Consider the following 17121-nt stretch of genomic DNA (forward strand, 5'->3'; position numbering starts at 1 on the left):
GATGGCTTGAAGTCTAGATTGTGAGGGAGGTCTTTGGGCAGAGTCAGGAGCATGGGACCTGATCCTGGTTCTCCACTGTGATTGGATCTGGATTTTTAACTCCTCCTCTTCCTCTCTTCCTCCTTCTCCTCTTCAAGATGAGTCAGAGATTAGGAACATGACCAAAAGTAACTGTATTACTCCAGCAGTTTAAAGGTCCATCTATCTGGATTTAAAGAAGCTTAAGTGATACAAATTACCCCAAATATATATTGTTTTTTGTGCAAAACTTTGAAAGAACATTATGTGTGTTAAACTAAATATAGAATTAAGTAATTTTTTTTTCTTTTTTATTAGAACCTCGCTCCATGGCTGAACCGGGTGAGTATATTTATCCCAGTGCACCTGCTTACTAAATTACTTCACTCTTAGAGAAGCGTTGCTGTGATTAAAAACAAGCAAGCAGATTTTTTTTTTAAAAAAGGTATTCTTGTCAATATGTCTCATACACATAAAGCAAAGAGATTATATTGTTCAGGGGGGGCTATATTAAAAAAGTTGTATGATTCTGCTCCAAACATATAAAAAGGGATGGGACTTCAGTCACACAGTTGCAGTGGTTACCTTGACTGCTTTGATACTATCTGCAGGTATCCATGAACATGAGCATCTTCCATAACATGAAGCTATATAATTTTTTAGTAGTATATTGAAAACTGGAAGAAGGCTGCTACTCATGTTTGCTATTAGATGTAGGAGACAAGGCCACTGCTCTTTTCTCTAACTTAAAAGTTCTTGACTACAACAAATAAGTGTTATGAATTGTGAAATATTCCATTCAATTTTATCTGAATACGAAATACAGAATAATAGGGTTGGCAGGTAGTTGGAAGGGAACTTGGAGGTCTTCTATCTAGTCCAATCCAGAGTTACCTTGAGTCTACTCCTTCCAGAGATACCCTGTGTTAAGATGGGGGGGGGCAATACATTTGATAAATAAATAAGCCTTCTGCCCAAGCAGGAAATCCTATATCAGTGCTTCTCAACCTGTGGGTCGCGACCCCTTTGGGGGGGGGGGTCAAATGACCCTTTCACAGGGGTCGCCTAAGACCATTGGAAAACACATATTTTGATGGTCTTAGGAACCGGGCCCTAATTTTATGGTTGGGGGTCACCGCAACATGAGGAACTGTATTAAAGGGTCGCGGCATTAGGAAGGTTGAGAACCACTGTCCTATATTATTCCAGTGATGGAGCACTCACTACTTAGGAGGCAAATCATTTCACTGGCTAATTGTTCTCACTGTCGGAAAACTTCTCCTTAGTTCTAGGTTGGATCTCCCTTTGATATGTCTCCATCCATTCCAGGATTCATTCTGGTCCTGCCCTAAGGTGCTTTGGAGAATAGATTTACACACACACACACACACACACAGTGAAAAAAGCAAGAAGTGCCACAAATATCTACAGAATAATCTACATACCTACTCTGAAAAAGTCCCACTGATTTTAATAGGACTTATTTCCAGGTCACTCTAAATAAATTATAAGTCAAGAATATAGCATTATGCTTTCATTTCCTAACGAGGCCCACTTAATTAAAAGGAGTCTATTCTCTGTGAGGTAGGAATATCAATAGCACTGAAAGCTTGGAAAGATGACTAACTCTGACCCTGAAGATATTCAAAGGTTGGAATTATGCTTCTATTTTTCACCTTTACTAGATGGTCCTTATTTCAAAGCTGGGACTTCTGCTCTTTTCCAGCCTGGATGTGAATGAAACAGGCCTTATTATGTCCGTTTCTTGGAAGTCAAATGTACACCAGATGATGTTGGATGTACTATATTTATCCAACTTGCCAGTGGAAGTGTATTGTCACACCTTGACCTGTGCCAATTTTTTTCTCTTAACCCTCAGTGCTCCACATTGCTCTCACTCATGAAATATGAGAGAATCACTTCAGGCATTCCAGCTCCGAAATTGGAGAAGGCCACGTCAGGCATTCTCCCTCCAAGGGGGAACCCTGACTGCGACTATTTTTTTCAGTGACTTCAGGACCAAAGCAGTGAATTTGAGTCAGTGCTAGATGAAAGGGCACAAGGAACTCATCCAGGGACCATGGAGTAGCAACACCATGATTAAGGCACACTAAAGTGTGTCCTATAGAAATGGCTTTGGAGGAACAAAAGCATATTTCTCTGTACCTTTAGCGAGAGAAGTTTTTGTGGCCTGGAATGAACAGCCAGCTTCTCACTAGCTGATGGTCTGCCCACTTGCCAGAACATTGAGGGGACCAATCCAATTTCCCTTTCCTTCTAAAGTGCATGGGTTGCCCTTTCCCTGAGCAGTTGAGCAGATTTGGTTCCTGTGAAACTCAAGACCCTACAGTGGTGGAGGTGGGATCTATAGGGTGTGGTCAAAAAAAAATCCAGATGGTGGCCACAATGGTCCAATTAAAACTCCTCCCATTTTTATGTGAATCATCAGGGCCACCATTAGAATTTCTTGACCTCCCCCCATGGGAAATGACTCTTACAATCATTTTAAATATGATGATAACAAGGAAACACTCAGAAATCCTGAATCTTTGTTAACACTTAAGGGTCACCCAGGCATTACTTTATTTAAACATATTTATATATCAGTGATTGCCTGATATCTGTAGATGCTATACTTAACAAATTATTGAGTTTGTCATCTCTACCTCTATAACTGTCTGGTTTGGTTCTGCAACCCAACAAGACAGACACAGATTTCAAAGAGTAATTAGGACTGCAGAAAAAAACAATTACTACCAACCTGCCTTCCATCGAGGACCTGTATACTGCACGAGTCAAAAAGAGGGCTGTGAAAATATTTACAGACCCTTCACATCGCGGACATAAACTGTTTCAACTCCTTCCCTCAAAATGACATTATAAAGCACTGCACGCCAGAACAACTGGACACAAGGACAGTTTTTTCCCGAACACCATCACTCTACTAAACAAATAATTCCCTCAACCCTGTTCAACTATTTACAAAGTCTGCACTACTATTACTATTAATCTTCTCATCACCCTTTATCACCCATCCCCTCCCACATGTGACTGTATGACTGTAACTTTGTCGCTTGTATCCTTACGATTTATATTGGCTGTTTCCTAGTATGATTTGATTGCTTATTGTACCCTATGACTGTCATTAAGCATTGTACCTTATGATTCTTGACGAATGAATCTTTTCTTTTTATGTACACTGAGAGCATTTGCACCAAGACAAATTCCTTGTGTGTCCAACCACACTTGGCCAATAAAGTATTCTATTCTATTCTATTCTATTCTATTCTATTCTATTCTATTCTATTCTATTCTATTCCAAATAAAAAAGCTGATATTCTCAAACTAAGAAAGAGAGGCTAGATTTATTGTATGGGGCTTTAATCCCATGTGTTTTTATTTTAACTTCAAACCTTACTTTATCTTCAGATCAGTTAGAAAAGTTATGCAAGGGGAAACACCCCCCCCCCCCCAGCTATTCTGCCAGTCTGTTAGCCTTTTACAAAACTGTATCCCAGTGAAGGATAGAAATCTCCCTTCTGTTTTCTGTATCATCACAAATGAGTTGCATTGAGAGGAGTGACTGTCCCAAAGAAATCCCGCTGATTTCATGCCTAAAACAGGACTTGAATTCACCATTCCTGATGTCTAATCCAGCACCTAAAACACTGCACTAAACTGCATCTTTTTATCTTTGTTGCTAAATAATGTTACCAGTGTTGGGTACTATGCATTTTAGAGAATCATACAGTGTTTTGATGAAATTGTACTTTCAAGTGACCCAAAATCGCCCAGTGCTGAGGATGCACCAGAATCTGGATGCCCCCCACTCTAAGTCCGAGGGGAGACATCCAAGTTCTGGTCACTCTCTCTCAACCTAACCTACCGCATAGGATTGGTATGGGGGAAAAATACAAGGAGGTAGCTTTAGGTAGACTGTTTTGAGCTTCTGTGCAAAAGGTGAGACTTGTTGGAATGTAATTCCTATTATTTCAATACGTTGTCTGGAAATTGTGGCATGAACTATGTAGAGATTAGAATCAGAATTAGAATTCTTTTATTGGCCAAGTGTGATTGGACACACAAGGAATTTGTCTTGGTGCAAATGCTCTCAGTATACATAAAAGAAAATATATTCGTCAAGAGTCAAGAATCATCAGGTACAATACTTAATAATACTTAATGATAGTCATAGGGTACAATAAGCAATCAAATCATACTAGGAAACAGTCCATATAAATCGTAAGGATACAAGAGACAAAGTTACAGTCACACAGTCACAAGTGGGAGGGAATGGGTGATAAGGAGTAATGAGAAGATTAGTAGTAATGTGAAGAGTCTGTAAATATTTTCACAGCCCTCTTTTTGACTCGTGCAGTATACAGGTCCTCCATGGAAGGCAGGTTGGTAGTAATTGTTTTTTTCTGCAGTCCTAATTATCCTCTGAAGTCTGTGTCTGTCCTGTTGGGTTGCAGAACTAAACCAGACAGTTATAGAGGTGCAGATGACAGACTCAATCATTCCTCTGTAGAACTGGATCAGCAGCTCCTTGGGCAGTTTGAGCTTTCTGAGTTGGTGCAGAAAGAACATTCTTCGTTGTGTTTTTTTGATGACGTTTTTGATGCTAGGTGTCCATTTGTGATACAATAGAACCCAGAAATTTGAAGGTCTCCACTGTTGATACTAGGTCATGTTAACGGAAGGGTTATTTCATACTTTATGAAAAAGTGTAACTTTCTTACAATGGTTTTCAGAGGAGATCTGCACTTTGGTCATCGCTGAAGTCTTTTCAGAAGATTCAGGAAGTTTTACATGCACGGCGAGCAATAAGTATGGGACTGTCTCCAGCTCATCTCATCTCATTGTTAAAGGTAGGGCTTCAATTTAAGCAACTTAATCAGAGAGACATTCAGTTTTATTATGGGGTTTTTTTTTTTTTTGCATTATTTTATTTTATTTTATTTTATTTTAATAGCTTAGTCCAAGGGTCTTCAAGCTTGGCAAGTTTAACACTTGTGGACTTCAACTCCCAGAATTCCTGAGCTAATATGACTGGAGGAGGAATTCTGGGAGTTGAAGTCCACAAATCTTAAAGCTGTCAAGTTTGAAGACCCCTGGCTTAGTCTAACCAGGCACAGATCCTGGTTATCCAAGAGACTACCTTTCCTGATTTGCCCACATCCTGACACACTGGGGTTACTTAAGGACATCATTTCAGCATCCCCACAGATGTTCAACCATCCCCAATACCCTTTAAACAAGCCTTGAAGATCTGGCTTTTCCATCAGATCCTGGGCTGGGATGCATCTCATCCTGGACACAGCTATTTTGGGTTTGTTTATGACAGGGGTGCCCAAACTTGGCAGCTATGCTGGCTGGAGAATTCTGGGAGTTGAAGTCCACAAAAGTCTTAAAGTTGTCAAGTTTGAAGACCTCTGGTTTATGATATATGTCTGTTCCTCCTGTTATGATTTTTAAAATGTATTCTGGCTGGGTTTGTTTTTAAATTTGTGTGGTAGCCAGGGTCACCGCTCTTTTTGGCAGCTTCCAAAATATATATAAATAAATGAATACATTTAAACAGCCTTGTTTCATAGTTTTATTATATTTTTATAATTTTAAATGTAGTTTTATAATGTCTAGGAAAGGAAAGAGGAAGAAAGTTCTAGATTTCAGAAGAATTTTGAAGTTCTAGGTTTCAGAAGAATATGGTGGACTCGCCATATATGACTCTCTGATTATATATTTTTGTCATTTTGGTTCATTCTGATTAGAAGTTATTTAATGGATGTTTTGTTACAAATTACTGATTATAGTCCAACAAGACTTAATTGATTGCCATGAGTTAAAATAAAGGAAATAAACAGACAAGAATATTTCTTTCAGTGAAAGTTCAGATTTTAGGCCAGGTGAAGTTTACAATTTAGACTCTGTCTAAAAATAAACACTACAAACTGACTCTTGAGTTCTCACTTCTCACTTCACACAAGTCATTGTTTATTAAATGATGTTTACATGCCGTGCTAAGCTATAAAACTATTTTTTTAAATAAATCATAAAGTCTGGAACTAAAATAAACCAAATCATCACCAAACACACCACCCTGTGGCTTAGTGTGAATCGAGTTACTAAGCCATTCGTATGTGTTGCCAATATCCAATCATCCCTGGCATTTTGGGATAAGAAACAGGGCCTCTCTGCCTCCCCTCCTATTTCAGAAAAGGTTGATCATAATTCAGATTTCAGTAAGCGTTTCCAGAACTGTGGAAACTGTTTTGCAAAAAGAGGCTTGTGCAAATCAGGAAGAATGGTTGACCCCCCCAAAATTGCAGCAGGACGAAACAAAAGAAAATAGGTCAACTCTAAACTGATTGGTTAAAACATTTGTCATTATCCATATTTCCATGGAGTTCTTTTGTCTTTTTTGGTTGGAGAGAGAATAAGGATCCACCTATTTTTCTGTCAATTAGGATAAACAACTTTGATTTATGTTTCACTCTTTTCCCAGATAGCTTCAACAGGATTAGGGAGCTACAGAGAGATTAACTAACTATTGATGCTCTGAGTCTATTGTTTCCAACAACTATGCCACTTTCTAAGGAGCCAGAGTATTTCAGTTTTATTATTCAATTTGTATCCATCTTCTGATCTAATTTATATATTTGGGTCACAGATGGCACTGGAGAAAAAAAAATGAGTGGAGGGGAGAAATGCTCCCCAACCACAATCTGTCAAAACAGTCGCTCCATCAGGAGCAATTAGAGATATCTGCTAGACTGTTTTCTCCAATTAAAAAATTGCAGAAGAAATCATGTATTTGTGAAAGCCATTTTGGGGAAAAAATGTGCATGGAAAATGCAAATAAATCATAATTACTTTAGAAAAAACATAGAGAAAATTGCATGCAAATGCTTTGAATTTAGGAAAAGTTGCAATCAATCAATGGGTATGTATGATATAGTGGATAATTTTTTAACCAATATTCAAATAAAAAGGCCAAATGAAAATTGACAAGATCAATATGGGTTTGCTCTATAGGAGGGCTGTCAAACTTACGGCCTGGGGGCTGGATACGTGCTGGCCACACCCACGCCCGGTTTAGCAAATGGGAGAAAAGTCCCGATACGTCATGTGACGCCGTGAGTTTGACACCCCTGCTCTATATTGATCTAGGGGCAACAACACATACAAAAAAAGGAGATGGGACTTCGGTCACACCATCACAGATGTCATCTTGACTTTTTTTCCTCCTCTGTGGATGCCTTTGGATCAATTTAATATTCCTAACCTGTGCCCAAAATGTACATTTTTATCACCCAACAATATTTATTTTCTTCTGTTGCTACTGATATATTTAAGCATGATAATACAAGATAAAAGGGCCCGACTAGTAATAGTGGTCACACACTCGATTTGGTGTTCTTTTCAGAACAGTGCCTATGTGACCTGGAATTGGTGGACCTGCTCCTGGTCCCCTTGTCCTGGTCAGATCACAGTCTGGTGGCAATGAGTTTCTCAAGAGCTGTACCTCCCCCCCTCCGCATGGAGGCAGGGCCTATTAGATTGGTCCGCCCCCATTGACTAATGGACCTGGATGGGTTTCAGAAGGAGCTGGGGGTTATAACTGCAGATCTACTGTGAGTCCAGCCAAGCTCTTAGTCACTGTTTGGAATAGAAAGGTGACTGAGGCTCTGGGTAGGATTGCACCCATGTGACCTCTCCTCACCCGTAGACCTCTCTGTGCCCCATGGTATGCAGAGGAACTGAGAGGGATGAAACGCATGAGGAGATGTCTAGAGCGGCACTGGTGGAAGACAGGGGATGAACTCGATCGAACACGGGTAAGAGCTGCTACTAAAGCCTACCTCGTGGCGATTCATGCAGCAAAGTGTAAATACTTCTTCACACTAATTGCATCTGCAGATTATCACCCAGCGGTCCTCTTTAAGGTGAGCCGCCTCCTCCTGGGGAAGGAGGAGATTGAGGTCCACCTGAAGGGGCACGCTGAGGAATTTGCAGATTTTCTGGAAGACAAAATTGCTCGACTTCATTCCCAGTTAGATGTCGGCATGGTTGCTGGTCCAGTGGAAACCCCTGAGGCAGGTTCTTGCCCTGTTATCTGGGAATAGTTTGACTCTGTTGCTCCCGAGGAAGTGGACAAGGTCCTCGGGAGTATGCACACAAGCTCCTGTCCCTCCTAGCTTGTGAAAGCTTCCTAGGAGGTGACAGGTGGGTGGACTCTGGTAGTGATTAATGCTTCCCTACAGGAGCGGGCAGTGCCTCAGCACTTTAAGGAGGCTATGGTCCGCCCTCTTCTTAAGAAGCTATCACTGGACTCCACCCGCTTGGATAATTTCCGACCTGTCTCCAATCTCCAGAGGTTTCTGGATGAAACGGATTATCTCGACCCCTACCAGTCAGGATTCAGGCCTGGATTTGGATGGAAACGGCATTGGTTGCACTTTTGGATGATCTCTGGTGGGAGCAGGATGGGGGTAGTGCATCCATCCTTGTTCTACTTGACCTCTCGAGGGCTTTTGATACCACTGACCATGATATTCTCCTGGAGCGATTTCAGGGGATGGGAGTGGGAGGCCTTGTGCTATCCTGGTTTACTTCCTTATTCTACGGCAGCTGTCAGTCGGTGTTGATAGGAGGGGAGAGATCCAGTCCTCACCCACTGCTTTACGAGATTCCGCAGGGCTCAGTATTCTCTCCACTCCTGTTCAACATTTATATGAAGGGTGAGATCATCCATCACAATGGACTGAGGTATCACCAATATGCTGATGATACTCAGCTGTATGTCTCAGCCCATGGTGAGTTAAGAGTTGCTGTGTCCTCCCTCTCACACAGTCCCTGGAGGCTGTTAGGGGCTGGATGGGGAGCAACGGGTTAAATTAAACCCTTGCAAGACCGAGTGGCTCTGGGTTTCGGGTTTGTTGGCTCAGAGACAATTACCACCTTTACTCTTGGATGGGGTGACACTACCTCAAACAGACCCTATGTGTAATCTAGGGGTTTTCCTGGACTCACAACTCCTGTTCGAAGAGCAGATGGTGGTCGTGGCCAGGAGGGCCTTTGCACAACTGCTGGTTGTGCATCAGTTACGCCCTTTCCTGGACCAACAGTCCCTACTCAGAATCACTCATGCCCTAGTCACTTCCTGTCTTGATGATTGCAATGTGCTCTACATGGGGCTGCCCTTGAAGAGCATCCGGAAGCTTCAGTTGGTGCAAAATGCAATGGCCTGCATGATCTTGTGCAGACCCCAGTATACACATGTATCACCTGTCCTGCAGGAACTATAATCGGTTGCCAATTTGCTTTCGGGTGCAATTCAAGGTGCTGGCTGTCACCTTTAAAGCCCTTTATGGCTTGGGACCAGGTTATCTGAGGGACTGTCTCTTGCCGGTCACATCTACCTGACCCATCAGAGAGGGGAGGCAGGGAATGTTGCAGATCTCATCCCTGAGGGAGATAATATACCTGTGGGACCCAGAAGAAGGGCCTTCTCTGAGGTAGCTCCCTCTCTCTGAAACATCATACACAGGGGTGGGATTCCATTTTTTTTAACAACCAGTTCTGTGGGCGTGGCTAAGTGGTCATGGCCATGTGACTGGGTGGGCATGGTTCTTTTTTTTTTTTTTTTTTTTTTGCAGTAAACCCCCCCACCCCATTTTTTGCTCCTGGGCCTCAGGAATGGTTTTGCTTCCAGGAAGCTTTTCTGGGGCCCAGGAAGGCAAAAAACAGAGCCTGGAGGGGCTCGTGAAACCCCAACATACACACGCTCCATTTTAGGGCCTTCTGAGCCTCAAGGAAGCCTCCTGGGGGGCATTTTTGCTCCCAGAATGTTTCCCTGGGGCCCAAGAAGGCAAAAAATGGGGCTGGGGGCCGCGCAGCCCCCCCACACACACACACTGTTTTTGGCTCTCCTGAGACTCAGGGAAGCCTCCTGGGGGGCATTTTTGCTCCCAGAAGGCTTCCCTGGGGCTCAGGAAGGCAAAAATTGGAGTTCAGGGGGGCACAGCACACCCTCCTGCTTCCCCCCCCGCCATTGCTCCCCTTTTTGCCTCCTGGGTGAAGCTGTAAGACAGCGAGGGGATCCCGGCACAGCTGATAACCAGAAGGGAGAAAAAAAAAAGAAAGAAATATCTTAAGGAGTTACTGGGTGGGGGAGAATCCAGTGAAGCGATATCGGGCCCGTGTGCAATGTTGCACATGCGCAATAAGGACTGACTGGGCGGGGAGGGGAGGGGCAGGCAGAGAGGGGAGGGGGCCAGCCAGGGGGCACGATTTGGCAATTCTCCAAACTGCAAAGAATCATAACAACCGGTTCTATAGAACTGGTCCGAACCGGTAGAATCCCACCCTTGGTCATACCCCCCCCAGAGATTAGAACAGCCTCCATTTTAATCCTCTTCCAGAAGGCTCTGAAGACTGGTTCTGCCAGTCAACCTGGGGAACCCAGAGTGGGATGGAGCCTATTAAAAGGCTTGTGTGATCTGCTGTTGCTAGGGTGGGGGGTGGGAGGTGATTTTGTTATATTGCACTATATTAATGTATTTGATTGTTTTTTTTTAGTTTTTATTGTTTTAAATGTGGTTTTATATTCTGTAAGCTGCCTTGAGTCGCCATGGGTGAATAGGCAGCAATATAAATTCAATAAATAAATAAATAAATAATAAATAAATAAATAAATAAATAAATAAATAAATAAATAAATAATCCGGCAGTTCTTTGAGGCCCCAGGATAGCCCTTGTTACGTGCTGTTCTGCAAGCTGCACTGGCTGCCAATCTGCCTCTGAGTCCAATTGAAGGTGTTGGTTATCACCTTTCAAAGCCTTTCAGGGCGTAGGTCCAGGCTATTTGAGAAACCGGCTCACCCCCGATGGAATTAGACTGCCGCACCTGTGCTGGCTGAAGTGTGGGGGGGGGTGGCATGCCTGCAGACCCTTTCAGCCAAGGAATTTTGGCTGGGGAAGTCCAGAAGAAGATCTTTTCCTGGTGTGGGTCAAAAGGCCTTGAAGACATAACAGCCAACTAGCGAAGGGCCTAATGAGGCCTGTGGCATGTTGGAGGTGGCTAATGGAGTAGATAGCACCCCACCTCCTCCGTGTGTGTGTGTGCGCACTTTGCTCCTTCCTTCTCCATCCTGCTTAGCTTTATCTTAATTGAATTTTTAAATTTAACATCTTTATTTATTGTTTTAATGTTTTATACTGCATGTTATTTAATGTCTGTAAGCTGCCTAGAATCGCCTTTGGCAAGATGGGCAGCATAAAATTTTGATAGATAGACAGACAGACAAACAAACAAACAAACAAACAAACAAACAAATAAATAATGCTTCTGTTACAGGGCCTGTGGACCAGACAAATAATGCTGCTCTTCATAACATAAGTTCTCTCAGTTTAGCGGCTTCTGAACGCCAGCCTTCAGCATCTACCCCTTCAGCACTTTCATTGATAGATAATCCTCCAAAACCTAAATTGGAAAGCGTTCTGGTAAATCACAATGAGCCCCGGTCAAGTTCCAAAATTGGCCTTCGTGTGCACTTTAACCTCCCTGAAGATGAGAAGGGAAGTGAAACATCATCAGAAGATGGAGGCGGACCTAAAAACCAAGCCAGACCAAACAGTTTTCCAAACAGAATCAATGGACAGGCTTTTAAACTTCAGGAGCCTTCTTCACCCTCCAAAGAACCACCACCCGTCCTGGCTAAACCTAAACTGTAAGTAGGAAAATACTGGTTGGGCTATATTTAGTGCTGGAGGGACATCCCATTATAAGTTCAATTTATCTCTTCTTACTTCATACAATTGTGCAGCATTGGGCACCTGGGTCGAGGAGGTGTAGATTATTGCTCTTTGTTTCCTAACATCTTTGTACATTGGAAGCCAATCAGGACACAGAGTAATAGAGAAGTTACTTGTGAATAAATACTTAAGCATCAAGCTTGCAGGAAGTGAAATATATTGTCAATCTGGAAACATTATTTTGCTATAGAACAGGGATGTCCAACCTTGGCAACTTGAGACCCATGGACTTCAACTCTCAGAATTTCCCAGAATTCTGGGAGTTGAAGCCCATAGGTCTTAAAGTTCTCAAGTTTGCACCAGAGGTGGTATTCAGCAGGTTCTGACCAGTTCTGGAGAACCAGTAGCGGAAATTTTGAGTAGTTCGGAGAACCGGCAAATACCACCTCTGACTGGCCCCGCCCCCATCTATTCTCTGCCTCCCGAGTCCCAGCTGATCGGCTGGGTCTTCTTTGGTTGCTCTGCACAGGAGAACGGAGCTGGAAAGCAGGTTAGTGGGGTGGGGAGGGAATGGGGATTTTACAGTATCCTTCCCCCAAGAGTGGGGAGGGAATGGAGATTTTGCAAGATCCTTCCCCTGCCACGCTCACCAAGCCATGCCCACCAAGCCACGCCTACAGAACCGGTAAGTAAAAAAAAATTGAATCCCACCACTGGTTTGCACATCCCTGCTGTAGAACAATATTAGGTCTCCAGATTCTTTGGTAATACCCAAAGAATAAAGGATACCTACAAAGGAAAAGCTAGGATGCTTCTGGTTATGTTTTCTTGTGATTGCCTCTGGGGGGGTTTAACGGGATGGATAAAGGGGAGACAAAAACTTAGTTGAGTGGTTGTGGTTGTGTGATCAATGTCCCACTCTTTTATTGATGTGTCATTTGCAACACACATAAGAGGGGCAGGCTTTGATAACACAGTCATGGCTGCCATCTTGACTCTTTTGACACCACTACCCCTAGTAGATGTCCCTGCTTATCTCACTCACAAAAATATTGTTTACATTCTTACTATTGAAATTATAGGAAGGGGCAGAAGAAAAGATGAAATAGGTATACAATGTCTTTTTGAGTAATAGACTTTCTGGCTGGAAAAGAAAAATGAAAAGTATTTCATTAGAAGGAATTGATCAGGGTTCTGTAGGTGGGGAAATCATCCGTTTGTAATACGTGGGACTCAGATTTTGGATTGTTTGTTGTGCTTTCCTCCAGTTCTTCCTTGCTCCAAAAAAGGCTTTGAAATGCAAGGCAAAATGTATAATTTTGATTTGTTTTTCAAACAGTAGAGCCTAAAGCCTGTTCAAGCACCCTGTAGCATAAATTGCATCTATTTTTATTTTTTTGGATACAGGGATGCCACCCAGTTAAAACAACTACACAATCAGGTGTTGTTTGAGCAACAGCAAATCCATCAACCGTCTCACCCAGTTCCACCAGAGTCATTATTCAATACTGGCCCAGGAAAATCTGCTACTCTGCCCATTCAGCAGCAGCACCAGAAGCAACCTTCAGCAGCTACATACAAGCAGAACAAGGTTCCTTCTACCCAGACATTCACATACACCCGACCTAAACAGTTCCTGGCATCTCAAAACACCTCAGCAGCCAGTAGCCCTTTTAGCTCCTCTGTGTCTTCTTTCAGCAATGTACCTCAAGGAACCCAGAAAATGATGAAAAAGGAAAACCTCTTAGTATCTCCTCCGCCAGCCCAATCAAAACCTCCAGAAAGGTTGACAAACCAAATGGAGCAGCCTCTTCCAAGTCCCAGAGAACATGTCTTGCCACCCCTTCTGCTCTCTGTGTCTAACATGAACCAGTTCCAGCCCCAAAATGTGCTCGCTACACCTCTGTCTCCTACTGGTTGGATTCAGAATCCCGTTGCTTTCCTGAGTGCTGTTCTACCTGCGCTTCCTTCTACGCCCCCAACAAATGCCATGGGTCTGCCTAAAGGTGCACCTGCTGTGTAAGTAATGCACCTCAGTGCATGACCACTCAGTAAAAATATGACTGATCTGGCTATCTGTTCACTCAGCAAGTTAAAATAGCCCTCCTCCTTCTCTGTCTTCTCCTTCTCCCTTCCATTCTTCTGCATCTTCTCTCAGATTACTGTTTTTCTTATTTTTCTTAATATCTTAGGCTTTTTTTGTTCCCCGAAATTGTTCCCTTGACTGAAGAGAGGATATTATATTCTAGAATGTTCTGTTGCAATAGTGTGGTTTCATTATTCATAATTAAAGTTCATAGGAGTTCTAGTCCCACAATATTTAGAGGGTTTTAATCTGGTTTAACATATTGAAAGGTTGCTTTTAAAAACTGGTCACCACCATACGAAAAAGATGCTGAGACCTCACGAAAGTGTGTCTAGAAGAGCAACAAAGATGACAAGGGGTCTGGAAGCTAAATCGTAGGATGAACTGTTGAAGGAGTTTGGTATGCCTAGCCTAGTGAAGAGAAGGATTGCGGGGACATGGTAGCAGTCTTCTAGTACTTGAGGTCTGTTAGGGAGACGAGGGGATTGGCTTATTCCCCAAAGCGCCAGAGGGCAGGACAAGATTTAATGGGTGGAAGCTTGTTAAAGAGAGATCAAACCTGGAAATAAGGAGAGATTTTCCTGACAGTGAGAACAATTCATCCGTGGGAAAGCCTGCATTCCAGAGCTGTGGGCGCTCCATTGCTGGAGGTTTTCAAAAGTAGACTGGACAACCTTTTGACTGGGATGGTATAAGGTCTTCTGCCTTGAGCAGGAGGTTGAACTAGATGACCTCTGAGGTCCCTTCCAACTCTATGATTCTGTTCTGTGCTCTATGTTTTAAAAGTCCACACTTTAAATCCATGAGTAGGATTCCATGATACATCAACACAACCTCTCTAATTTAAAAAAAAAAAGCCATAGGGCCTTTTATGTAACCATAAAAAGCAATAAAAAATCAGGTATGTGTAGCAATAATGAATAACAGGCATTTGTTCTAGTATAATATTGAATTGCTAGGTTTTTCTAGTCTGCCTAGATTCTGCTTCTATTCTAGATTTGTAATGCTAGTGTCAATTTCTTCAGCCTTTGTAAACTAGATTGTATATGAATTCCCAGAACCAAATAGTGGAAGCACTATAGATTTTTAACAAAAAGCACTATGGAAAAGGAGACCTATAAAGACTCAGGGGTATCACAGGATTTAGAGGCCATCCGAGATAGTGAGTCAGCTTCCAGCACTTTCTTCTTGTTTTTGTCCCTCGGAAAAGCTGGTGGATTAATTCAGGTCTTAGGCAGGTGTTAATCTGAGTCTCAATTTCACAGGGGCAGCCATGGAATGCTGAAGAAAAACCTCCACCCTTTGCAGTCATCATCAACAGAGGATGCCATGAAAGACCACAAAGCCGCCGTTGTGAAAGGTTTAGAGAAACGGCTGCATTTATGGAATGAGGAATCTTTCCACAGTCAACAGGTCAGTTTGCAGGCTACTGTTAAAATGTGTGTGCCGCTGAAATGTCAAGCCCTGGGGGGTGGAAAAAGACCGGGGGGGGGGGGAAGGAAACCTCTCAGGTAGCATTAAATGGGCAAAAGGTGTTGATTCAGTGGTTCAAAAATGTTTACCACCGGTTCAGTGGGCATGGCTTGGTAGGCACACTTTGTGCATGTGCACACACTTTGCATGCATGCCCATGCCAAATGTGCACTGCACTTTGTGTAGGCGCAGAGGCGTCCCAACTCTCCTCCTGCAAGCATGCACTCTCCCGGTCACTTCAGTAGCTGCCACGCAGCACTCTTCTGTGCCGCGCAAAGCAGCTGCGCTTCAAATTCAGAGGATAAAAGTGAGTATGGGAGCCCGGGCAGGCAGGTGGGCCCAACAGCAGAGCAGCAGAGGGAATCGGTTTGGTCTCTGCTGCTCATCGCTGCTACCAGCTCGGCAGAACTGGGCCAAACTGGTAGAATACCACCACTGTGTTGATTGCCTCAAATGGACTCACTTGACAGAGAAAAGAGGTCAAATTCTATCTAAGACATACACTCCCACACCCTGTTCCAAAGTCCCAAACTTGTGAATGTTTCTTGCTTACAATCACTATGATGATTTGTCTAAAGCAGGGGTGTCCCTAAGGACTAATGGACTTCCGTGGCTGGCTGGGCAATTCTTGGAGTTGAAGTCCACAAGTCTTAAAGTTGCCAAGGTTGAACACCCCTAGTCTAAAGCAAACAGATTTGTCCATGATTAATAGTTGTTTATACCAGAGTTGTAAATAGCATGGTTTCAATTATCTCAGAATCAGCCATTTCTCCCTCCCAATGAGGCGACTTAGGTTGAGGTGAATCTTTTCATTCCAAATGATATGTACTCAATCACTAACTATTCCAATGACTTCCAGTCGAGAAGCTCCTCACACATTGCAAAGGTGAATGTCCTATCTCAGTGCAGGAGGTTCTTAAACTCTTAAATGGTGAGCAGGATCAGGCTTAATCCTGGCAAGAGGGCAGGAATGATTCTACTTTGGTTACCTTCTACCTTTGAGTATGGATTAGATTGCACCATCCTGCATGAATTTAATCTGTAACTTGTGGGCCCTTAATGAGCTCATGGTTCCTTAGCTATGGCTAAGAGGTCCTTTGCACAATTGCATCTGGTGCGACAGTTATTACTTGCCTTTGTTTGGGAGGCCTTGCTCCGTCACTCCTGTCTTTGTCATCTCTTGTCTGGGCATTTGCAATGCACAACTCCAACTGATCCAGAATGCAGCAGCACAAGCAGAGATGGGACCTCCAGGTTCTCCTATATAAGCTTTGAGGGTTGCATTAGTTACCGGTCTTCTTCTGAGTGCCATTCAAGAGGTTGGCTGTCACCTTTAAAATCCCATATAGCTTACAATCTGGCTATCTTTTGATGATTTCTCACCCTGTAAAATGAGGAATGGTGGGATCTCTCCAAGTTCTTCCTCTTCAGGAGTGTCGTCTTCAGGGACTTTTCTCAGTAGGGCTACCACTTTCTCAGGAGGCCATCACCTGATTGGTTTTGCAGAAAGCCATTAAAACTCAGCTATTCCAAGAAATATTGGGAAACAGATTTGTTGTGGCTTGTTATGATTCATATTAAGACGAATCCACCTGATATAGAGGATGATTTCTGTGTTCCTATTGCTGTTCCACTCGTGCAAGGGCTGCTGTTGATCTTTGTTGCATTGATTACTACTTCAATTTTCTAATGGAAGAGTATAAAAATCTCATAATCCTGTTTGGGGTGACATAAATTGCAGTAAACAAAAAAACATGCTTAATATGGAATGTGTCAACAATATA

General features: G+C 42.9%; 1 protein-coding gene across 5 annotated transcripts in view; it reads left to right on the forward strand.

Moving 5' to 3' along the window:
- Positions 1-17121, forward strand: part of MYPN (myopalladin) — a 91382-nt gene that overhangs the window by 54179 nt on the left and 20082 nt on the right. For 4 of the 5 annotated variants that reach the window (XM_087964040.1, XM_026672797.2, XM_087964042.1 and 1 more), the window contains 5 exons: positions 337-360; positions 4773-4889; positions 11381-11753; positions 13186-13797; positions 15130-15277. In XM_087964040.1, coding sequence (XP_087820166.1) covers positions 337-360; positions 4773-4889; positions 11381-11753; positions 13186-13797; positions 15130-15277 — 1274 coding nt within the window. The remainder of the gene's footprint in view (positions 1-336; positions 361-4772; positions 4890-11380; positions 11754-13185; positions 13798-15129; positions 15278-17121) is intronic. The other variant, XM_087964043.1, reaches the window with a different exon arrangement.

Source organism: Notechis scutatus, chromosome 4 (assembly GCF_049901735.1).
Source record: "Notechis scutatus isolate UNSWTSFEM ecotype Mainland chromosome 4, rNotScu1.2, whole genome shotgun sequence".
NCBI classification, from domain to species: Eukaryota; Metazoa; Chordata; class Lepidosauria; order Squamata; family Elapidae; genus Notechis; species Notechis scutatus.